Consider the following 25,006-nt stretch of genomic DNA (forward strand, 5'->3'; position numbering starts at 1 on the left):
ATGAAAAGTGCAAACTAAAAGCAGTGTTCTTCAGAGCACAGGTCTCAGCCAGGTCAGGCAGGTTATTGTGGCCTCCTGGTGGCGTTATAGGCCAATGTGAAAAGTGTGCCATGTGTACTTGGGCCTTTCAGGGCAATCAGACAGTGCATGCATGATTTGAGGTACTGTAGGCTATTTTGTTCCAAAAACATGTTTTGCAAAAGATCTGACCTACTGGTGGCGCTATAACAGGCCAATGTGAGAAGGGTGGCATCTACAGTGGTTAAATATTGTAGCGTCCCCATACAGTATCTAGTCATAACTTTCTCCACCAAGGGAGCTATAGCTTTTTTACCTGCAGAGGGTTGCTGGCCGGACTAGTGAGCCGTGGCCTTCGAGTTCGATCCCGGCTCTGGCGCTGTACTGTTCGGTCGTTACACTGGTGTCAGAAGTGGCGTGTTGCTCACAGAGTCACTGTCACTGGAGTGAAAGGTGAGGGTGCACTTAATTGGATTTGAATCGTGGGGAGAGTGTCGTCCCCATTTCTGTCCATAACTTCCTCCACTGAGAGAGCTACTTTTCTTGGCGCAGGGAGTTGTTGGCCGGACTATTGAGCTGTGGACTTCGAGTTCGGATGTTACAATATCTACACTTGAGCTTCAACTAGAGAGTAGAGACCCTTTAAGAGTCTATCTGTTCTGCCTTCCTCCTAGATGCACCCCAACTTCCCCTTGTCTCCTTCCTAGCTCCCACCGGTTTAAAATGAACAATTGTTCAAAGCTGGGAAATGTAGTCTCCAACAGTCCTACTAACGTGTCCACTTGCATATGGATATGACAATTGCTAGGATTGAGGGTGCTGATGGCCAAGTGGTTAAGGCACATACGGTACTATAGTGTCTCTGTTGGGTGAAAACCTCTATATGTCCAAAACCGTTACTTTTCAGGATTCAAATAAAAGAAATAGCAGATCGACAAGCTAAAAACCCTGGATGGTGCAGATCTGCTATTTTTGATGCTCTTGTGTGACGCCGCATATGATAAAGTGGGGCATTAACGATACAGTATGTACTGTAGGCCCTGACAGCGTGTCTGGGGTTCGATTCCTGAGCCCGTTGGACCAACTCTTTCTCTGTTACCTGTGTATCACCACTGTACTATCAAATTGGCAGAAACCCATCCAACATTCTTAAAAGAAAAAGAAAAGAAAAGCTAGGGTTTAGGTATAAAGCACTCCATCACTTGCACAAGCAGACTGGTTGAAAAAGTTCGGTTACTGTTCCACTAAACATTAGAATGGTCTCGATTGCTGATCTAAAGAGACTTGAACATGATTTTTTGATTATGATTGATGATTGATGCCTGACATGGTGGTGCCAGCCCTTCTGGAAATTAGTTAGAATTTGTTCTAGATGGTTTGCTATTTGTCACACTAAAGTAAATTAGTGCAATAGAAAAGTACCTAGTAGTAAAGTGCCTACTGAGTGTACTGAGGGTATGTATTCACATATCATTATGTGGAAAGGATCATGTAAAGGAAAGGACAACCAAGAACACCAGTTGATTTGTATAAAAAATATATAACATTTAATTTTCAGCTACAAAAAAACATGTAACATTTTGGTCACACTTCTCAATAAAATATTACAAAATACTGTCAACAAAAAATACACTATCGATACATTTCGAAGCAGAGGACGAAATAACACAATTTTGGCTTTTTAAATTAACTTAAAAGCTGTACAAATATACACAAACATTTACAACATCAACAATAGAAAAAGGAATGAAAATACAATTCTTCCAGTCTTTTTTTTCTCGTCTGTCTTCCTCTTTCTGACCTGAATAAAAGTCAACATCAGTTACATTTCTTTTTTTTCTTCTTTTTTTTTTCAATCAGTTTTTCTTCCAACTCTCAGTGCTGTGGCGAAGCCTCGAAGCATGCACACCATGTCTCTGTATTAATACTCAAGTCGCACGCTGAAAAGAACCAATCTACCAGCGTGGTGAGCGTGTGGGTCGGCTAAAATAAGAAAAAACGTTCTGGTGTATCCTCCACACCCAGCACACACACACCCACGTGCACACACAGGTGCGCGCACACACACACACACACACGCACACACACACACACACACACACACACCACCCCCTCTCACTCCACCTCTCCCTGGGCGGAAACCCTGACCTTCTCTTCACACTGCGAATGGAGAAAACAACATAGACATGGAGGACAAGGCCAACATTCAGGCTTGTGCTAATAAAGACAGACACACACACACATACACACACACACACGCACACGCACACGTGTGCACACACACACACACACACACACACACACACGCACACACAGACACACACACATGCATACACAGGACACATTCAGAGCTGTTTGGACAGGGGAACACTGGGCTGGCTGTGGACCGCCACATTCCCTCTGCAGCTGCTTACAGTGTGCAGGTCTGGTCTTTTCTTTTGGGGGGGGGGGGGGGGGGGGGGGGTCGAGGGCAGAGGGTAGGGGTGGATTAGGCCTAAGTTACACTTAGTTGCGTGCCAGTGCCCGTGCCTCAGTGAACAGCAGATCTACAAGCTCACAGCGCGTCACGTTGCGAGCTTGTCGATCTGCTATTCACGGCACGCAACACACCAGCGAGAAACTATGTTATAAATGAGGCATTAGTCAGCTCCCTCATTTAGAGAGGAGGTCAGATGTTATGAAAATGGGAATAAGATAAGGAATCAAAAATACAAAATAAAGGAGAATGGACGGACATGGACACACACAACAGGACGTTAACCACTTGAACCCTAGCGTCTCTATTCTTCTGGGTCAAAACCTTTTTTTTTTTTTTTTGAGATTTGGTGTAGAGGGAAGTACTAGAAGATCTAGTATTGAGCCCTGGGGGACCCCCGGTCAACTAAGTATATAGGGTTTAAGTGGTTAAAAGGAGAGGAGGGGGGGAAATGGGAGTAGACAACCCGACAGCAGGTTTGTCCCCCAAAAAATAAAAATAGAAGTTATAGTGCAGGATTCTCTTGGAGCTGCCAGGCAGCCCTTTGTCTGGACTCTATAACAAGGGGCCGGTCGCACCGGCCCGCGCAAACACACCGACACATAGACAAAGTGTCTGGACTTTCTGGAACGTGTACAATGAGAAAACAAAAAACAAATGAAAATAAAGAAAAAACAAAGTCATTTCTGAGCTGCAAAATGAGATGGAGTTCTGTTGTGATTCAAGTCAATTACTTTCGTGGACGGAGGAGGAGGCGCACAGCGTTTGTTCGAGGACGCTCACGCCATGTCTCCCATCATCTTCTTGTAGTACATAGACTCGAAGATGTCGTTCTCGCCGGGGCAGTTGTGGTGGCAGGCGCAGGACTTGATGAACATCATGTGCTTCTTCATGACCTGCCCGTCGGGGCACTTGAACTCCATGGGCAGGGTGGTGGTCCTGTGAGGCGTGCAGCAGCGGCCGTCCAGGCACACGCCGCAGAACTTGGGCCGGTAGGACTTGGTGGTGGTGCAGCCGGAGATCTCGAACTTCATGGGCTTGGACAGCCGGGGTGTGCGGATGCACTTCTTTCCTTTCTGTTGGTGAAACGAGCGAGAAGGAACAAACAAGCATGAGCAACAGCACTTGTCTGTGGTTCATGTACAGTATATAGAGGACTGGTTTTGGACAGTGTTTCTCAAACCTTCAAATTCTCCCCTTAACTCTGATAGTGTACAAATGGAACCGTTCATTTGGTTCCATTTGTACACTGTCCGAGTTACAGACTTGTATGGGTCAATTTAGACCCCCATAAAGGAACCCACAGAGTCCCTGGAATCCACTTTGAGAACCACTGGTTTAGGATTTGTGAGTGTATGAGCGTATAGTGTTGTCATCTATAATGACATGCTCAGAATAAGATCAATGTGGTTAATAATATAATCAGTGGTTCTCAACGCGGGGTCCAGGGACCCTCAGGGTTCCCTCAACTAACAGGTCTGTAACTGTGAGGGTGTACAAAATCTAACCAAATATTTGGTTACCCTTTTGGGGCCCTTTGAGAAAGCACCGGTGTGTGAAGTGTTTAACACGTCGACTCACCCTGATACTCTGCTCCAGGTGCGACTCACAGGGTCGGACCATACAGAGGCGGCTCTGCTTCTCCAGGCGGCAGTCGCGGTTGTCGTTGGTCACCCTGGTGGAGATGCCCAGCCCACAGGTCTTGGAGCAGGCGCTCCACTCAGTAGTCTGAACCAGACAGTTCTCTCTCATCATGGATGGGTCTGGGCCATAGGTCTCTTCCTCTCTGTATGCTGCAAACACCAAGGGAGGAGAAACAGGCGATTAGAATTGGTACTACTATATGCTAATAATGTACTGATAATGATATCATCATCATAAGAGATAAGACATGCATACTGATACTCAAGATTAGTGTACTGTATTATGGTGAATGTGAAAAAACACAGGTAATGTATTATTTCCCCAGTGGAGTGGGGAATTATCTAATTCACCTTTTCACATTCACCATGACTCATTCATAAAAAAACAACAGCTACAACAACAACTGTATATAAGCTATGACTCACCAGCCAAGGCAGAGCCGATGAAGCTGTGCTGGTACGGGGAGTCACACACCCACTCCTCGCAGCATTTCCCTGGGACCTTGACCCGTCGTGGCATGGGGCAGTCTGGGCTGGGCAGCCGGACGTCCATGGAGCACAGTGGCACGCAGCCCACGGCTCCGTCCATGCAGGTACACTGGTACTTGCAGCTGCTCTGGAAGCTCTCGCCACTCTTGTACACCATGCCTCCGAATACGCACGTGGCTCCCTCTTTAGCTGTGGGGGGGAAAGGAGAATGGAGTCAGGATTCGGTCCATACAGTGCATACAGTGTACAAACATGCAATTTAATCTCTTGAGTAAACCATTCAGCAGTAAAACCCTTAGTGATCATTTATCTATCCAAATGGCTCCAAGTGTAACCAAATGGAGCCTTACTAGTCTGTTTGGTTACATTTGTACATTCTCTGTGTTAAATTACAGTGCGAGCAAAATGGTCGTTATCGAGCCTACTGTAGGACTCACCTGTGCAAACTCCAATCCGTCTGTTGATGGGGGAGCCGAAGTCGCAGTAGAGGCCCCTGTGCGGGTCACAGATGTCCCTCTCGGTGCAGAGCTCTCCCATCTGCTTGGCACACACCCTGCAGCAGCCACAGCTGTCCAGAACGAGGCTGACCCCCATGGGACACTGCGGAGGAGATGCCGGACACACACACTGGCCACTGCACTCCTGAGCCAAGGCCTGGATGGATGGATGGAGGAGAAGAGACACGCTGGAGTTAGATGGAATGTTCGTGGGTTGTGTCATAGGTGTACAGTAGTTATACACACACAATTGAGCAGCCCAGCATTAAAAGCACAGACACGTGCTAAGTTAAAGCCCTGCATTAATGCAGAACACACAATAAAATGCATTTACAGTGTCCCCCATGCAGTGACTTCTGTTCGTCTGACAACAAAATGTGATTTCTGGTGTTCCTTTTCACTGCCCATGTGTGTCTGACTGACTGACAACAACAACATCAAAAACCATATTCTTTGGGCTTACCATGTAGGAGAGCATGATGCACAGGAAAGGCAGCAAAATCACTTTGTTCATTCCAGCAGACATTTTCTTTTCCTCTTTTAAGAACAAAAAAAAAAAGAGTCTTCAGATTTCTTCCAAAAGTCTTCCTTGATTTGGAAAGTCTTCCTTTAGTCTCAAGAGTTCTGAGCCTCGAGCCTCGTGGAGTTTAGTTTAGTTTCTGATCAAGATGATCTCGTTGTCAATTTGTCTTCGTAGTGCTTTTCTCCGTAGCTCTAGTCGTAGTTCTTTCCTTCTCGCTTTCTTTCTTTGTTTTTGGTCAAAGCTAGAGTTTAGCTTCAGTAGAGGAGTTGTACTGAGTTCTGAGTGGGGAGCTGAGCCCCCTTTATACTCCCTGGACGAGGTGGTACGTCACCAGGGGGCTGAATGGAGAGTCGGCCCTAGACAAACATGAACATAGTTGGCATTCTTTCCTCGCTTCCTGCCCTCAGCTCCAGACATCCCACATTCCTGCCGTCTGAAGGCTGTGCTTCGCTGCATGGCCAAACAACACTCTCTCTCTCCCTCTCCCTCGCTCACAGAGGCTTTCATCTGGAAGGGGAGGTTGAGTCTGGTAATGGGACCCCACACTGGGAATTCCAGATCACTGACTTCACAAGCAGACAGCCGGGATCTATAAATATTAATTCAAGAAAGATTCTTTTCTCATAACAGCACGCGGTTGTTCATTCTAACCCTGGGTCTGAGGGTGTGCTAAAATGTAACCAAAAGTTTACAAATGGATGAATTAACACATGGAAATGAACAGGTGTAATGGTTTTCTTGATGTGGTGCATGGCGGGGGCATGTATTGGTATTCCTCAAGTGCACACAGACACAAAATGACATCCTGATTTAGTTTTTCTTTCTTAAACGGTAAATAACTGTGTTTTAAGAGAGCATTCTTTGGCCAGGAGCCAGACAACACATGAAATTCATCCGGTCACCTTTAAGTTCAACTGGCTACTGTACTGCAGTTCTGCACACAGCGGCATTCCTATGCAATGACATCAGTGGCTGAACTAAAAAAGATAACTTGTACTGTAGCTATGAATATTACAGCCAGTCATTCCTTATTATGACATATCGTCTCTGATCGGGTGGAAACCTCGTGGGGCCCGAGTTTCATTCATGCCTTACTCCCTAAACTTCTTTTTTTTTTTACTATTTAGAAAAACATGAAAAATAGTTCAAATAGCTAATCGACAAGCTCACAACGTGTCGATGTAGATCGGCTATTTGAAGTATGTTAAAGGGCAACTTTAAATGCATGTTTTGTTAAATGGATTTGAGTGATCATGACATGTTGGCCGACATTTAGAATTTACAAACCCCATCCTATACTTACGTTGTCAGACTCGTCAGAGTCCCCCAGGGCTCAATGCGAGCCCCCTCCTGTTTTCGCTCGACACTAAATATCTTCACAAAAAAGAGCAGATCTACAAGCTCACAACGTGATGTGTTGTGTGAGCTTGTACCAAATGTTCACCCCGACAGAATAGTCCCTGTTCTAGGGTTCACAGTGGTTATGAATACAGGGTTGCCATTCCTTTACCCTATTTTCAGTTACAAGGTTCTTGGACGGGAGACGCCTACACGTTGGGTCCAACAGAAACAACTGACTTTTCATTTCATCAAGGGAGTGTTTGACTTTAAAACACTTTCTGGGTTCATTTTCACCTCTACTCAGACATTTTGTGTGCACCGCAGACAGTTTTTAAGTTGCTCGATTCATTATTTAGATAACGTGATATTGAATTGTTCAGACATGCCCCACTCTGATATATAAGCGAAGGCTTTCACATTAACCACGCTAAGACTCAATGAAAACACACGTCTCTCCTCGCTGGTTTTGGTGAATGACATTTGTCCTAATGCATGAGGGGACCGTCACTTTTCGATTAATTTAAAAAAAAATGTGGGGCAGAGGTTCTGAATTAGCATCCAGGGAGTGTGTGTGCTCAGTTTGGCAGTGATCGGGCCAACGGCGCCGGAGATTAGCTGGTAACAACCAGGCCACACAAATCGGCCTGTTATTTTTTTTATTTTTATTTTTTATTTGTTTATTTGCACATTTAAAAAAAACATTTGAAACAAATAATATTGACTTGGGTTGTGCAGGTGAGATTTAAAAAACCCATATAGCGCCACCATGAGGCTGATTTGAAAAATGTGGGGCAGAGGTTCTAGATTGGCATCCAGGGAGTGTGTGTGCTCAGTTTGGCAGCGATCGGGCCAACGGTGACTGAGATTAGCTGCTCACAAACTGCGAGGACGCACGCACGGACGGACGGACGGACGCACGGACGGACGGACGGACGGACGGACGGACGGACGGACGGAGGGGAAAACATACTCTCCCTCAGCCTTCGGCTGGTGGAGACAATAAAACAAAACACAAAACAATAAAATAAACAATTGTGAAAAAAGGAATCGGCGACGGTGCACAAAAGCCTGAGTAGACCCAAGAAGTGTTTGGAAGTGAAATAACATACCCCTTTAACCACTTTTCGATAGGGGGGTCCTCAGAGTCCGCCACGTCTTCGTGTGTTGGCCAGACGTTGTGAGCGTGGAGATTGGCGATTTTCAAACGGTCAAGTTGACTAAATATTGAGGGCTTAAAAGGTCAGCTGTCTGAAAATACTGAATCCAACACGTTAATAGAAAATATAATATATGTCTACCAAGTCTACAAAGCTATATCTATGAAATCTAGGACAAAGTTTAATCTGCAACACAGTTTTATACAATATGTAGTGGGGGTCCCTGTTTCATCTCTCTCTCTGCTTAGGGGTCCTTGGCCTGAAAAAGACGCTGAAGACGTTGTAGTTGCTCTAGACTTAATTAGTAGGAAATTGGACCTGAGTCTCTGTGCTTGGACCACTTTTTCCGTCTACACCAAACCTTGCCTGATCTACCAGCTTGTAGATCAGCTATTCTTGGCAAATGTCCCCTTCCCCATAATGTGGATGCTGAGGTTGAAGTGGTTAAAGTGAAATACTGTACATACCCCCTTAAAAGTGTGGCCTGGCCCAGGTATGCAGGGCCGATATTAGCACAGGAACAAAAGGCTACATGTTCCCTGGGCTTCTCACCTAATGAGGTTTAGTCTGTGATGAACTTGAAAGGCCAGGTGTGCCCTGTCCCTGGTCAGGCTTATTTTACTACATCAAACCCCAGTCTGGGGGGATTGCAGGAAAGAGGCTAGACGGAGGTTTGTGTATTTTTTGAAAAAGGATCACTCACTCACACACACACACACACACACACGTACACATGCACACACGGGGCCAGACTCTTATGAAAGGCTGCCCCTGCTCTTTCTCCCGCCAGCGGATCAGAAATGAAAAACTCACAGAGAAACGTGGAGCTGAAGGAAATGGAATGCGAGAGAGAAGCCAGCAGACTGTTACTACAGAGGAAGCGCGCCCATATTAGGAGGTCTTCTCTTTCCCCTAATATGGCCATGTTCTATGTCTGCTGTCTGAAATACAGTAGTAAGCCCCCCCCCCCCCCCCCCCCAAAAAAGAAACACACTTCCCTGAGTGAGAGTGAGCGTGTGCATGTGCAATTGTGCATGTGCGTGTGCATGTGTGTGTGTGTGTGCGCGCGCGTGCGTGCATGCGTGTGTGTTGCTGAGGTACTCTAATCTATTAGTACAGTGACAACAAGAGAGTGTGTGCGAGCCCACACATGCGTACGTGTGTGAGTGTGTGAGTCTTGTCTGTCAATACAGCCTCTTTGGCAGGACTTCAGCTCCATGCTATCAGTAGGAAACAGCTCATTGTGGAAATGTAGACTGATCACACAGCACAAATACAAGAAGTCTAGCTTAGGAAGCAATTTTATCTGGTTTCTGGCGTTATCAGGCATGTTTCAGGGGCTTAGGTCAAAGTATGGAACTGGCAATGTTTTTCTTTTTTTTCCGTGGTTTCAAAAACTGTTCCTGTCCACATCTTGTATTTAACTATTTCTTTAATAATTTCTCATAATTGTACACACATTTCAATTTTTTTTAATACACTAATAACTATTAGAATAGAATAGACAATCATCTTTGGTTTAGTCTATGCTTGGAACCCTCCTTTCCCCCCCCCAAATCTCTTCGCTGAACATGCTACAAGCTTGTCATATTTGTTGCCAATTTTTGCAGAATATTTGCAGTCCATATGAAATATAGGGACAGGGATAGAATAGGGACGATTAGGGTTCATGTTGTTAAAAACATTACATTAGTGCACATGAATGCAGTTTGTTCATGAGAAGTCCTCATTTATTTATTTTTTAAATTTTTTATCCCACGGTCCTGGTTTCTGCTCTCCCCCTGCCGCGCCAGGGGAATTGGGGAGCACCTGGCTGGCTAGGGGGAGGTAGTATAGAAACCAGGACTACTGCATGTTTTTGTGAGGGCATCTACCCTAGGAGACACGGGGAGAACATGCAAACTCCACACAGAAAGGCCCTATCGCCAACCCCACCTAGGGTGTGGGTGCTGATGAGAAGTCCTCAGTTTTAACTTAACTCTGAGCGGGTACAAATGGATTGCACACACTCACCAACAGAAATTATTAACCACTTGAACCCCAACAGTCGTATTCTGTGTGGAAGAAATTGCAGAATATAGCAGATCGACAAGCTTGAGTCACGACACGTTGCGAGCTTGTCGAGCGAAGATATAAAACAGAAAATACACAAGTTTAGAGCCCTGGGGGACTCCACGATCAAAGGAACACAGATGACTTCGCTGTTTATGGAGGGGGTGGTTAGTGTCACCAATGATGTACGAGCAAGAGACACTTAACCCCTAACTGCTCCTTGGGCGGGCGGCGTGTTACTGGCAGCCGCCGCTCCTGGTACTTAGGACGGGGAAACAGAATGCATTGGAGGAATTTCAGGCATGCGCAAAATGTACGTGACAAGAAACACCCCAACAACAACAACAACAGCGGCAATCAATCAATCTTTCACTACGCACAGCTGTGCTGCAAAGGTCGTCCAATGACGTTTGTGTGCGGGTTGGCTATCTTTTTCCTGGTTGTTTTATCGGTCCTGGCCAGCTTGTTTTTGTTTGATAATATCAAATGTTGCTACCAGACAGAGATATTAAACACCAGGATACTGTCTATCAGGCTGACGCACACTTTTTTCCAAAGTATTAAGATTGTCCAATCTTGGTTTTCTTACAACTTGAGTGAAACTCAATTTCCATGTGTGTTCCTTTAGATACTTAAAACAATAAGGTTAGGAGTGTTCATTTTCTCTATATTACCATTCTGTTTTCGGTTTTTGTGTGCGTTTTGTCTGGTGTCCTGTTTGGTTTATGTGTTTATATTAGAAATAACAAGCATGTGGACTTTTGTTGACTGTGTAAAAATATACCGGTAGCGCTTCTAATAAACATATTTGACGACTGACCCAGAATGGAACAATGGAAGTGGGTCTGCATGGTTTAACCCAATAAGTCCCGAGGTCGATTCTACAATGCCTTATACTGTATAAACCAATAGTTCTCAAATTTTTTTCTTGGCTGTGGACCCCATCTGAAAATGTTTTGTGCCACGGACCAGCAGAAGAGAAGATTACAATTTTTGTGTTAAACATTTCAACATTTTTCAAACACTTTGAAGATTATTATTTTTTTTAATGTTGAAAAATTGCAGATGTGCAAGCTTGCAGTGCGGCAAAAAGTGGCACGCTGTGAGCTTGTATATCTGCTATTTATAAGTCCTAAGAATTTAAAAAACTTCTGTTTCTACATACAGTATATAGGTAAAATTCTAAATACAGATGCTTTCTAAAGTGAGCTCCTGCATTTCTCCAACATTGATTAGCAGGAAGCTGGATTCACACCAGTGTTCTAGCTTGGAGAACTGGGCATGCAATCAAAGACAACATCATTCTTGGAAAAAAACTAAAAACTAAAAACAACCCACTAAAGCCAGGTCATCAGCGTATTTGAATAGATCGCAATCCACCGTTTGTCAGCCTTCTGATTGGTCCCTGAGACTCCCTGACTGGCCAACCAGAAAAAATCATTCACTTTTTGCTATCGGGGGTGGAGTTTGTGCAGTGGAGAATGTTGCTTCAGGCTTTCAACAACGGTCCACTCTGCGGAGCACGGCGTGCGTGCAGTACGGTGCCGCGAGCTGATAGCGATTTCGCTCAAAACCAGTAAAACTCCCTAATCGGGAGATAAGCGACTGTAGGTTGCTTCCACAAATAGGGCAAAAATGGGTTTTTCCAAAATCTTCCTGATCCATGTTGATGACATGAGTGTAGACATGCTGTGTAGTGATTTCCATGATTTTAGGGCAAAATCTGTAGGAGCAGTGTCCAAAAATGTGTTTTTAAAAATCGGCCTGAAGGTGGCGCTATATGGGACAGATTCATGTTGATGGGATGAGTGTAGACATACTGTGTAGCGATTTGCGTGATTTTAGGGCCAAAACTGTAGGAGCAGTGTCCAAAAATGTGTTTTAAAAATCGGCCTGCAGGTGGCGCTAGAAGAGGGCCATGTGAGAAATGAGGGGTGGGGTCTCCGCGTTGCCTTGGCGGACGAATAGGTACCGGCCCCGGTGGAGATATGAGCAGGGCAAAAGTGTGACTGACTCACAGACAGACGGACGGACGGACGGACGGACAGACAGCCTGTGGAGGTTTTGGAGTAAATGCGACCTACGGTCGCAATAATGAATAAGCTTCAACAGACTAGTTCACATGGACCTTATCAATGTAACTAAGAGTTACGATTGGGTACATATAAATGTGCAGAATTACGAAAGCCAGCCTATTATGTGAGTAGAACTATAATCTGGCTGTCATTTTCCTACCCAAGATGCACTGCGCTTTCTCTTTCTATAATATCTCCTGTCTGATCCAAAGGATTAAACTAATTAAAACATATATTTTCGGGGGAAAACTACTGTTTTGCTATGTAACTACTGTACTTTTTTCTTCCCTTTTTATTAATATCACCTAGATGTGTTTTTTTTGGTACTTTATATAGCTGTAATGAGGCTATGAAAAATCTTTTTTTCCCATTCATTTCCAATGTAAAAACAATCTGCCATGATGATTCTGTCCCACTGGGATTAAACTAATTAAAACATATATTTTCGGGGGAAACCCCCTATTTTGCAATGTAACTACTGTACCTTTGTCTTCCCTTTTTATTACCAGTAAGACTCCCTAATCGGGAGATAAGCGACCGTAGGTCACATGTATACACAAAGAGTAGGGAGCAGTGTCCCCAAAAAATGTGGAGGGATCCATGTTGATGACATGAGTGTAGACATACTGTGTAGCGAGTTTCGTGATAATAGGGGAGAAATTGGAGGAGCAGTGTCCAAAAATGTGCTTTCAAAAATCGGCCTGAAGGTGGCGCTATATGGGACAGATCCATGTTGATGACATGAGTGTAGACATACTGTGTACCGATTTGAGTGATTTTAGGGGCAAAATTGTAGGAGCAGTGTCCAAAAATGTGTTTTGCAAGAATCGGCCTCATGGTGGCGCTAGAAGAGGGCCATGTGAGAAATGAGGGGTGGGGTCTCCGCGCCGCCGAGGTGGACGAATAGGTACCGGCCCCGGCTCTCCCGGTCGCTCCTAGCCCAAGTTACGGCATTTTATGTGCGCTGCAGTGGCAGGGGGTCCTCCACTGGGGGCGCCACCACTTTTGCATCCGTTCTGGAGCACCAGGAGTCGGTGGTCCCCGGGAATTCCCCGTGAGCAGCCCCGTTGGGGTGGTCATTTGGTCATTTTTGCACATTTGGTCATTTTTTACACCTGGGGGTCCCCCAGGGACCTGGGGGTCCCTGGAGCTCCGGGGGTCCTTGGAGGTTGTAGTTTGGCAGGCAAGGAGTGTGTGTGCAAAATCTGGCATGGATCGGGGCAACGGTTGCGGAGATATGAGCAGGGCAAAAGTGTGACGTGTGACTGACGGACTGACTGACGCACGGACAGCCGGTGGAGCTTTTGATAGTAAATGCGACCTACGGTCGCAAATATCACCTAGATGTTTTTCCTTTGGTACTTTAAATTGCAATAATGAGGCAATGAAAATAAAATACCCTCTCCCCCCATTCACTGCCACTATAAAAACAATCTGCCCAGGGTCAATTGAACCACCATAGTAACAGGGCAGAATGGGGCGGGATTTGCAAATGAGAGAATTGCTGCCCTGCACTGTCATCTCGTTGGTGTACACAGAAAACAATACAGGTTATAAAACGCAGACCTGAGGTGCCCCGTTGTTTAAAATGATCTCATCAGAAAGTGAGTGCTGTGTTAGTTTAACAAACGTTGGTGCAGGATTAAGGTTTTGAATGTTTTACCTACTCTTAGAAGAAAACTAAACGGGTCATTGGAGTGAGATTAAGTGGGTTAATCTGAGCAGTGGACGTCAAGCTGTTGTAAACAACTGTATGTGCTTATACGCACATACCGGTACTGCTTATAAGCTCTATTCTCTTTTTCATTTGTTGCGCTTTTCTGTTATTTTGGTGGGCATTTTCAAGCCTTCATTTGACAGTGACAGACGAGAAAGGAAATGACAGAAGAGAGATAGGAATGGACATGCAAACTGAACCCGGGCTAGCAAGGTATGAGCTCTACCAGGTGAGCCACCGCGGCACCCCATTTAAATCTTCTGCCTATCCTAATGACATGCACAACACGGACGCCAGGGTTAAAGTTGTTAATGACCCCGAACATGTCAGGCAGGGACGTGCAGAGAATGTCGAGGCAGAGGCTGGAATTTCTAAAAGGGCCTTTTGGTGAAAACATCGAAAATAGCCGACCTCCAAGCTCACAACGCGTCGCGCTGCAACATGTTGTGAGCTTGGAGGTCGGCTATTTTTGATGTTTGATTTCTACACAATTCTTGATTTCAACATAAGATGCTGCATTCAAGTTCAGGAGAGTTTGGACAAGACAATTCTCTTGAATGCTGCCTTCAGGTATGGCATGGAAAGAGGGCACTTGCATTTCTTTCACCATAGCAAAAACTGCATTCATGGTCTGGAGAGAGCACATTTTACAGATGGATAAAAGGGCAGGAGCTCGAGCCCCATTTGATGTCTATGTGTGCACGTGCCCAGGGCCGGACTAACCATTGGACTAACTTGTGCTTAAGCGCCACGGCCCGCCGCCTGGAAGGCCCTGTGTAAATCAAATTAAAAAAATAAAAATATTTTTTCGCATCATTATTTCTACTAGCCCTTACCCGTTCAAAGATATGAGCTCCGAAATGATGTGCAGTGTGTGGGTTATGGGATGTGCACTGTGCACACAGTATATGAGGGATGGAAAGTAACTCTAACTGGTGCTTGCATGCTAATATGTAGGAGCATCAATGTAAGAAATACCCGTTCCATTTAACGGCTACAGAGATACTGTGTACCGATCTGCATGATTTTTGGACAACATCTGTAACAGGGCCAGAACCCCCCGCCCGCCCGCCCGCCCGCCTGCCTGCCCGCCTGCACACACACACACTCCCCCCCCCCCCCCCCCCCCCCGTGTGTGTGTGTGTGTGTGTGTGTGTGGGTTTGTGTGTGATTGTGCATGGCCTGAACAACAGCGCCCCTCCCTTAACATGTGTGGTCACAAAAGGTGCTGCCACTCCCCCCCCCCCCGTGTGTGTGTGTGTGTGTGTGGGTTTGTGTGTGATTGTGCATGGCCTGAACAACAGCGCCCCTCCCTTAACATGTGTGGTCACAAAAGGTACTGTAGGCTAAATAGATATCGATACACCATAAAAATGCTATTAGACAGCATACGATTTGTGAAAGTGACAAACGGGCTTCACAGTTATGTCAGGTGTGTTCATATGCTGATGGTGATGCGATTTCAGATCAATTGCTCCAGCCACCGAGGAGAAACGCTGTTTCATACAGACAGACAGACACTCACTCACTCACTCACTCAGACAGACATTCGCAAAATTATAGTATAGATGAAGACGTCTAATGGTGAGTCACAGTGAGGCCGTTATATGCACACACACTCTCTCTCTCATTATGGTTCATGCTCTCTCTCTCTCTCTCTCTCTGGTCAAGTGCGCTGCTATGCTGTGCTATGCAGAGAAAGGCGATACAATACGAATCAATGAAGAGAGAGAACGCACTTTCTCCCAAACAGGGTCGGGTCGGGCGGGCGGGAGGGCCTTCGATTTGGAGAAGCGCCAGGGCCCGGGAATTCTTAAATCGGCACTACACGTGCCTGATGTCAGACAGGTATACTGTAGGTTACATCAGTTGTAAAAGTTGGATAGTTGGACGATTGAAGCTTGGTGGTTCAATCGGTTGGTTGGTCCATCTGTTGACTGAGTGACATGTCTGTCTGCTCAACTGAGTGATCGTCCGTTAGAATGTTCAGTGAAGTGGAGAATGTTCGGTGAGGGGAGGGTCAGGCCTTTGGGGTCTGGGTTAAGATCAATCTTTCCTGGAAGTTTTTATGATGGCTGGTTAACTGACTTATTGGGGTTAGAGTTAGGTTATCCTGTGTGTCAGGCCGGCCCGCAGCCTGGCTGCCTGGCTGGATGCATGGTGTCCTGTGTTCTCTGAGGTTTGTGGTTCACCATTGCAGAGCTGGATGTCTACATGGGATTGCTGTTGTGGCTTTAGAAGGAACACACTGTCCTACTCCGTGTGTGGCAGCCCTAGATATGTCTGCACTGAGTATAGACCCAGATAGATAATTGTTGAACTCTACGTTGAGATCAGGGGTGGCTATGGTGATTCTAAGCCGGTTATGCTATACGGTCAACTCTGTACTTTTTGGCACATGTGGTATTGTAAATATATATTTTCATAAACTGCTATTCTATCATTATATTGTTCTGAAATAATTAAATATAATATTTTATTATATATTTGTTATTGTGAAATCACCTCTTGTTATAGCTTCTGTAAGTCTAATTTATCCTCCATTGCATGACGGCGTTGCATGGTGGAAATAGCAGACCTGTAAATTCACAACGCACATCCGTGACGCTTTGTGAGATTGTAGGTCAGCTATTTTCGGCCAGTGAAACTAAGTTCGGTATGAATCAAGCTTGGCAGACAATCTCCCATGGCAGACAATGGCAGCCCATACACCCCACCCCACTGGCAGATTTTAGTGCAAATCAGCGCACAAAGACCCTCAGATATATCCACACACAAATTATGAAGTCAATGGCTAGGTAGCCATTGACTTCATATGTTTAATAACGTCAAGGTCACGTTTTTGGTCATATCTTTGTATAAATGTATTATTTTCTGTAGATTTATTATAATTTCCGGTCTCAAGTTGAATCTTATACTTCAATTGCCCCTGGTCAATTTCTGCCTTATCAGTGAAAATGCACTTAGTTTGATGGATTGGTGTATGATCCTGTGCAACTCTGACATCATATTTACTAAATTTCCCCCTTGGGATAATAAAGGTATCTATCTATCTATCTATCTATATTGATAACACCATATTGACATCATATTACTGACGTCACTCTCCAAATATGGACTTGAGTCATATAGACTAGCCTCCAAGTATGGCACCAGACTGGCCATATAGCCTTGAGGGACGGTGGGTCTGAGATATTTTCATTTATCTTTTTAACCTTTTCTATAATTTAAGTAGGTCGGGTGTGGCTTATTGTCGGTATCAGCCGGTAACACGCGGGAGTCTGTCCCCGTTACAATGTGCTAGACCACTGGGAGATGGATTGCTGAGGTGGAGTGCCATCATATATATATTTTTTTATGAATATAAAAAATCATAAAAAAATACATAGCTGTTGTTTGCAAAATATTTGGGGTCTGAGTTCCCAATTGGCCTGCTGGCAGAGTGCACAAGGAATTTAATGGTTTTAGTGGTTTGCGAGATTAGCCACAGACACACACAACAATTTGGGGGACATACATACTGTACTGTACATTCTGTGCATTCTATATGGACAAATGCTCTTAGATAGCTCGCCTGTCAGGCGTCACACTGTTAAAATGTGAATTGACCCAGTCTGGCAGGTATATATACGGGCCTTATTACCTTTGCCGGTTTCATAATATGACATCAGTTTGCATTGTGAGAAGTAGCTGAACTGGCAGGTCGGTTACGTGCTCGGAGAGAATTGTCAGTCCCCGCGTCTTGGCTTTCAGTGACAACACTGTCCTGTCTATATTCATCCTTCTCTCGTGGGGTTTTGGAAATTTCCCAGTTATCTTAAACGCCTGGCCGTAGAAACTTCCATTAGTCCATGGCTGATGTCACGCTGGACGATGATGTCACAGAAGGGGCCCTGTGTCTCGTACCTTCTGTTTGCATGTTGCTTACACACTGTCCTTATTCAGCAAAGTTGCAGTCGTGCTCATACCTTTTTCCGTGCACGTCCACGCATTGAAACACACATCACAAATAAACTTGGAAAAAACCATTAGTCATAATTCATTAGGTCACGCCATTGCTCTACACATGACCCAGTGTTGACTCTCATTTCACGTTGCATGATTTGGTTTTACGGCGAGGCGTTCTTAATATACTGTACCCAAAATATCCTGCGTGCTTTCTTGTTTATTATTTGTGTGTTTTCCATTTCATGGCATTTACAAAATATGTGACAGTTTGAGTTCCAAATACTGGTTCCTCCAAAACACCTTTTAGGACATGTGGTTTTTGGTTTGACTGGCTTCAGTAGGAATCAAACCCTTAACCCTGTGAACATCCCTATTCTGGGTCATAATAGGCCAACAATCTCTTTTTCAGCAAAGAGATTTGGTAAAGAGGGGAAGGAAAGAGGGGACCAAGAATAGACCCCTGAGCGGCTTGGTCAAAAAAATATATGGTTTAGGAGGTTAAGCCATGTTAGCAATGTTAGGGCCCACTTTGTTGTATCCCTATCATTAGCACCAGAAACTTCTTATCCTTACATTTTAACTTTTTGATTTATTCTTTTTCGTAAATGAATACCCTACTTGATCATACCACAGTGTCACACTAACATATCAAAAATAGCAGATCTGCAGGCTCGAAACGTGGCGTGAAGCGATGCATTTTGAGCTAGTCAATCTGCTGTTTTAGATACTGTTGAACTTGAATCCTGAAGAGCAAAATCTTTGTACATAATGAGGTTTCCACCCGACAGACGAAATCAGGCTTTAGTGCCATACTCGGCTCATGAGGAGAGTTTTTGACGTCTGGATTTCTTTCTCGACTCGAGTTGATTTTCCACATGCTGCACATACTGGAACAGCTTTCAAAACCGATTAACTGTGAATGCGTACATTAAAAACCTCACTGACGAGCAAGTCAGTCACAAGGACATCAGAACACTGCAGTAATCCTCAGAGTGTTTTCTATAACAGCAGCACTCAAGACCAGCTATAAAACAGATTTCAGTATCCTTGCTCCTTAGCTTTGGCCCCTCTGAAGGATACTTGAAAACCCATTTATTCGAGCCATTATATGTCATTATACAAATGTATGGTTGAAAAGGAATTCTCAAGCCTCGCCTAGGACATTTCTTTGGAACGGTGATCGAGAAACGTTCCTGGAGGTGTCCAGTTATATGGAAATAATAGACACCCTCCATGTCATCCAATCAGAAGGAGAGTTTCTCCTATGCCAGTGGTTCTCAACCAGTGGTCCGGGGACCACCAGTGGTCCTTGAGGGGGTTCCAGATGGTCCCAGGCTAGATGGAGAGTTGGTAACAAACGGATCCTTTATATAGATCTTTAACTCTTGAGTGTAAAATGACATTTGGTTTCGCAATAGTTCAATTATTGTTAAACACATGCATTACTTAATTTACAATAAGTCTACACAATTGGAGAATGTAGATGAATTGTTATTTTGATCAACTTTTGCCTGTTATCTCTCCTATATACCACATCAATACATCATGGAGTTGCGGACATAATCTTATCCAACGTCAACAAAATATTTCAAGTCTTGGGTCTGAGAGGCTGAATCTCATCAAATGGTGGTCCGTGGCTCAAATGCTGCATAAATGGATCTTGACATGAAAAAGGTTGAGAAATGAGCACTGACCTATGCCATAGTAAAGAAAAATGTAGCATTACCACTTGGAGTGGTTCTGTTACTGTATCTGCACCCAGCTCGTGAATGTTTTCACAAGTTGTTACCAAATTGGATCCATATTTGTAGCCTCGGCCCTGTTATCTGCATCCAACTTCTCATTTAGAGCAAATTCCATTAGTGGCAGTTGGCAGTCTATTTGAGGAATGTTCCTTGGCCTTAGCCTTCAAACCAACCAGCCATGTACCACAGTGTAAACTGAACATGAGACCAACATCTCCAAATGAGTTCCCTGGCTGCATATTTCTGCTTCTTTGAACTCCCAAGGCTGAGAGACGGTCAGGTTGAAAGGGTTTGGAGACAGCTTGGTGACTGACAACAGACCTACAGTTTTTATTAGGTAGTTAATTACGTTTATTCAGACTGACAGACGGAGAGACAGACAGAGTGATTGATCTCCATTGATCCCATAGGGGAATTCAGGTGTTGTAACAGCACCACAGTACCTGCAGGTAAGATGGTCATCTGCACTCTGTTAAATAGATACAACTATAACATAAATATAGTATCATGTACACTTCAATCTATCACTAGTAATGTGGGCATCAATCCCATGAATGGATAGTTGCGACCGTAGGTCGCATTTACTATCAAAACCTGCACAAACTGTGAGTGAGTCCGTCAGTCCGTCAGTCTGTCTGTCACACCTCACACGTCACACTCTTGCCCTGCTCATATCTCCGCAACCGTTGCCCCGATCCATGCCAAATTTTGCACACACGTTCCTTACCTGCCAAACTACAACCTCCAAGGACCCCCGGAGCTCCAGGGACCCCCAGGTCCCTGGGGGACCCCCAGATGTAAAAAAAGACCAAATGTGCAAAAATGACCAAATGACCACTCCAACATGGCTGCTCACGGGGAATTCCCGGGGACCACCGACTCCTGGTGCTCCAGAACGGATGCCAAAGTGGTGGCGCCCCCAGTGGAGGACCCCCTCCACTGCAGCTCACATAAAATGCCGTAACTCGGGCTAGGAGCGTCCGGGAGAGCCGGGGCCGGTACCTATTCGTCCGCCTTGCCGGCGCGGAGACCCCACCCCTCATTTCTCACATGGCCCTCTTCTAGCGCCACCATGAGGCCGATTCTTGCAAAACACATTTTTGGACACTGCTCCTACAATTTTTGCCCTAAAATCACGCAAATCGGTACACAGTATGTCTACACTCATCCCATCAACATGAATCTCTCCCATATAGCGCCACCTCCAGGCCGATTTTTAAAAACACATTTTTGGACACTGCTCCTACAGATTTTGCCCTAAAATCACGAAAATCACTACACAGTATGTCTACACTCATGTCATCAACATGGATCAGGAAGATTTTGGCAAAACACATTTTTGCCCTATTTGTGGAGATAAGTGACCTACGGTCGCTTATCTCCCGATTAGGGAGCCTTACTGGTAGCCTATATGTAGAAACTATTAGGGGATATCATGTGAGGCTGATATACGTATGTACAGCTACCCAGCTACACAGTGGGAATATTGATTGCGACCATAGGTCGCATTTACTACCAAAACCTCCACCGGCTGTCCGTGGGTGAGTGAGTCAGTCACACTTTTGCCCTGCTCATATCTCCACAACCGTTGCCCCCATCCATGCCAAATTTTGCACACACACTCCTTGACTGCCAAACTACAACCTCCAAGGACCCCCGGAGCCCCAGGTCCCTGGGGGACCCCCAGATGTAAAAAATGACCAAATGTGGTCACACGTCACACGTCACACTTTTTCCCTGCTCATATCTCCGCAACCGTTGACCCGATCCATGCCAGATTTTGCACACACACTCCTTGCCTGCCAAACTACAACCTCCAAGGACCCCCCGAGCCCCAGGGACCCCCAGGTCCCTGGGGGACCCCCATATGTAAAAAATGACCAAATGTGCAAAAATGACCAAATGACCACCCCAACGGGGCTGCTCACGGGGAATTCCTGGGGACCACCCACTCCTGGTGCTCCAGAACGGATGCAAAAGTGGTGGCGCCCCCAGTGGAGGACCCCCTCCACTGCAGCTCACATAAAATGCCCTAACTCGGCCTAGGAGCGTCCGGGAGAGCCGGGGCCGGTACCTATTCGTCCACCTACGGTCGCTTATCTCCCGATTAAGGAGTCTTACTGGTAAACATGTACAGTCAGTCAGTTTACAGTGAGTCGACAGTAATTTAACATTTACAGCAGCTCGCCTCAGTAAGCAGGCCTCTAATTATGATAGCCTATTAGTGTACATCCCAGTAGTCCATGGGCAAGGTAAGTGCTTTTCTGGTTAAAAAAGTTTTCTGTTAAAAGGTTAGAGCACTTTATTCTCAGTAATTTCTATAGAGTGTTTGTTCAGTAAGAGTCTCCCTGTCCCTCCAGCTCTTTGATAAACAGAAAATACATTAGAGTCTGAGATCCAATTTTGTCTGCTCATATCTTTGTGCCATCACCTCCAATTTCACTATCTTGACCCTGGTTGGAAAAAATGTGTATCCTCCTGACCATGACAATGCAAGAGATCCTGACCATGTTAAATGAGAGACATGGAGACCCCTGTTACTGAACAAATACTATAGCAATGAGTATCAGAATATAGCTATCACCCTATACCTTTAAATATATGTACTGTACCAACAACAGCAATACCACTAAATAATACAAAACACAGTGTTCATGGTTCAAAGGCAGGCTGTGAGTACCATCGTTTCCCATATGGGAGCCTGCCAGGGGGCTGCACATAAATAGACTGTGAAGTCAAAGATAACCATGGATTGAGGTCAAGTGGACGACTGGCTGAGATTTAACAATGGAGGATAATGATGGGGATATATCGATTGCTCAGAGGAACAGAGGGATGGAGACTATTTAAAGCCTACTGTAGAGTGGAGGAATAATGGATTGAGAGGAGTATGGTTTGCAGAGATTTGATGGTGGGGTCAGTGGATGGATACAAATGACCAAGGGAACACAGGATGGCAACTGTTCCGTCTATTTAAAGCCATGTATTTGCAAGTGTTTAGACTGGCCATGTGCATTTTGAGGACCTGGCCTCAAAATGCACATGAATGGGCCAGTTGGGTATGGGTAATATTTCGTAAATAAGTGGGTGTGAATTGACGGTCTGGTTTCCAGAAGCCACAATTTCCTCCTAAACTTTAGTGTTAAAAAGTGAGATGCAGATGTATTTAATAATTGGCAATGACAAGGACGATGACATTCCCTCTCAGACCACCCTGGAACCGGACGAGAGATGAACAGCAACTGCCCATAAAAAGACAGACGGGAAAAACTATTAATAGATTGAACCCGCAAGGGGCTTTCGAACAGTCATATCAGGGGTGTGGGGCGGTGTGGGGAAGGCCAATTGTCAAGGGCGGAGGGGATGGAAAGTGTCTGTTTAAAGCTCGCATTGTGGGATGTGTTTAGACTGGAGATCCTGACAAGAGTTAGGGGGTCGTGACTCTTTCAACAAACACAGAGGAGCTCATCTCTGCTGTAGATTTACTGCCACACACATGGATGATGTGGAAGTGAGAGTGTCTGACTGAGGAGGAGCCGGTTTGTTTCCTAAAACACACGTCCATATGGACCGCATGCAGGGATGGTTCTGCGTGTTGTGTGTGTGTGTGTGTGTGTGTGTGTGTGTGTGTGTGTGTGTGTGTGTGTGTGTGTGTGTGTGTGCACTGCAGCCTGTGGCCCTGGTGAACCCTGTGTGCAGCCTCTAAACATAGATCCTCTGCACCCCACACGTTGATACTGCGCTGAAATACAGTAGTGGTGGAGAAAGTATTCACATTTTGTACTTAAAGGAGTAGTTCATCCCCAAAATGCCTTTTTTTCTATTGATTACTCACGCCATGGAGACTTGAGTTCAATAATATTTTTTAGTTTTTGTCGCATTCCTAAGCCAATCATTTGAGGAGACTCTTTGTAGTCTCATTGATTCTGGATGGAGACCGTCTCCATCCGGAATCAATGGGGGTAAATGTATTTATTATTGGCTTAGGAATGCCACAAATATAATGCCTCCCCATGGCCAGCCGGGGCGCCTGATGGAGGGGAAAGGAACTGGTTGGAATAACGTGTTCCTTCCACGAGCTGCGTTCAAACTGGGGAAATCCCCACTGTCAGGTGAAAAGAAAAAGAAACTCACATCACTTTGACTGCTCGACGCAAAAAAAATAAAAAACAATCACAGGAAGTGAAGTGAAGTGATCACCCCATGATGTGCACTGCAATGTAGTTTCAAATGCACTATTGCAAGTGCTTTTTTGAGAGTAAAAAACAAAAAGAAGAAGAAGACACGTGTGACATGTGTGATCTTGGCAGGTTGCCCCAGAAGATGTGCCAATCTAAACAGGCACCAACGAAACGCACCTGCTTGAGAGGAACTACTGGGTGTGCGACAGTCTTCTCTTAACAAGTAATAATAATCTAAATCTACAATTTAACTAAAGTTAGTAACTAAAGTTTAAAAGAAAAAAAAAAGAGTACAATATTTGCCTCTGAGATGTAGTGGAGTAGAAGTAAGAGTACTGAAAATTGGGAATACTCAAGTAAAGTAAAAATACCTCAAAATTGTATTCAGCTACAGTACTTAGTAAATTTACTTAGTTGCTTTCCATCACTGGTGAATTATACTGTGTTAACCAATATTAAACCCTATTATACTGTAACTACGACGGCATCACACTATTATAGCAAATCTACAAGCTCCACTTCGCATTGCAACAAGCTTTGAGCATGTAGATCATCTATTTTCACTTTTTTATCATTCCCTTTTAAATGTTCGCCTATGATGACATTCCCAAGTTTGGTTACAACCAAACCTTAGCGGAAGACAAATCAAAACAAAGCTCCCAACTAGACCACATTCTGTAACACATGGCCAGGTGAAAATGGGCAAAGCCCTGTGGCAAGCCCAATGTTTGACCCAGTTCTCAGCTTCATATACATGATGGCTTCCTGCATTAAAAAACTAACCTGACTGATGTATTAATATTTAGGCCACCAGATGCTAAAGTCACATTGTGTACTGTAAACATACAGTAAGGTTGCAGACTGCACACAGAGCTAGCCTACATGTAGAGTTCGGTAAAACACCAAAACACATCGTCCTCTTCAAGAGATGGCTAAGTAAATATACCGCAAGTCAGGCTCCATCCGCCACACACGCTGTTACAATTACAAGTACTACTGTAGTAGGCATTTAACGGATGGCCAGAGAGACTTACAGTATGTGTAACTAGTGCTTGTAGAAGTAAAAACAATGAACATAAATGTTAGTGAAATGAAAACCTCCCACAGTGAAAGACATAATGGACAAAAGCTGCATGGTCCTTGG

The 25,006-nt window shown here is 44.8% G+C and overlaps 1 protein-coding gene across 1 annotated transcript; it reads right to left on the reverse strand.

The window, feature by feature from the left end:
• Positions 1-1,538: 1,538 nt before the first annotated feature.
• ccn2a (cellular communication network factor 2a) lies at positions 1,539-5,885 on the reverse strand. Its single transcript, XM_080744184.1, has 5 exons — positions 5,587-5,885; positions 5,064-5,280; positions 4,564-4,815; positions 4,076-4,287; positions 1,539-3,570 (listed from the first exon to the last, which is right to left on the reverse strand). The coding sequence occupies exons 1-5, from the start codon at positions 5,647-5,649 to the stop codon at positions 3,274-3,276; spliced, it is 1,041 nt and encodes a 346-aa protein (XP_080600310.1). The 5' UTR covers positions 5,650-5,885; the 3' UTR covers positions 1,539-3,273.
• Positions 5,886-25,006: the final 19,121 nt, after the last annotated feature.

Source organism: Nannobrachium achirus, assembly GCF_963921795.1.
Source record: "Nannobrachium achirus genome assembly, chromosome: 16".
NCBI lineage: Eukaryota > Metazoa > Chordata > Actinopteri > Myctophiformes > Myctophidae > Nannobrachium > Nannobrachium achirus.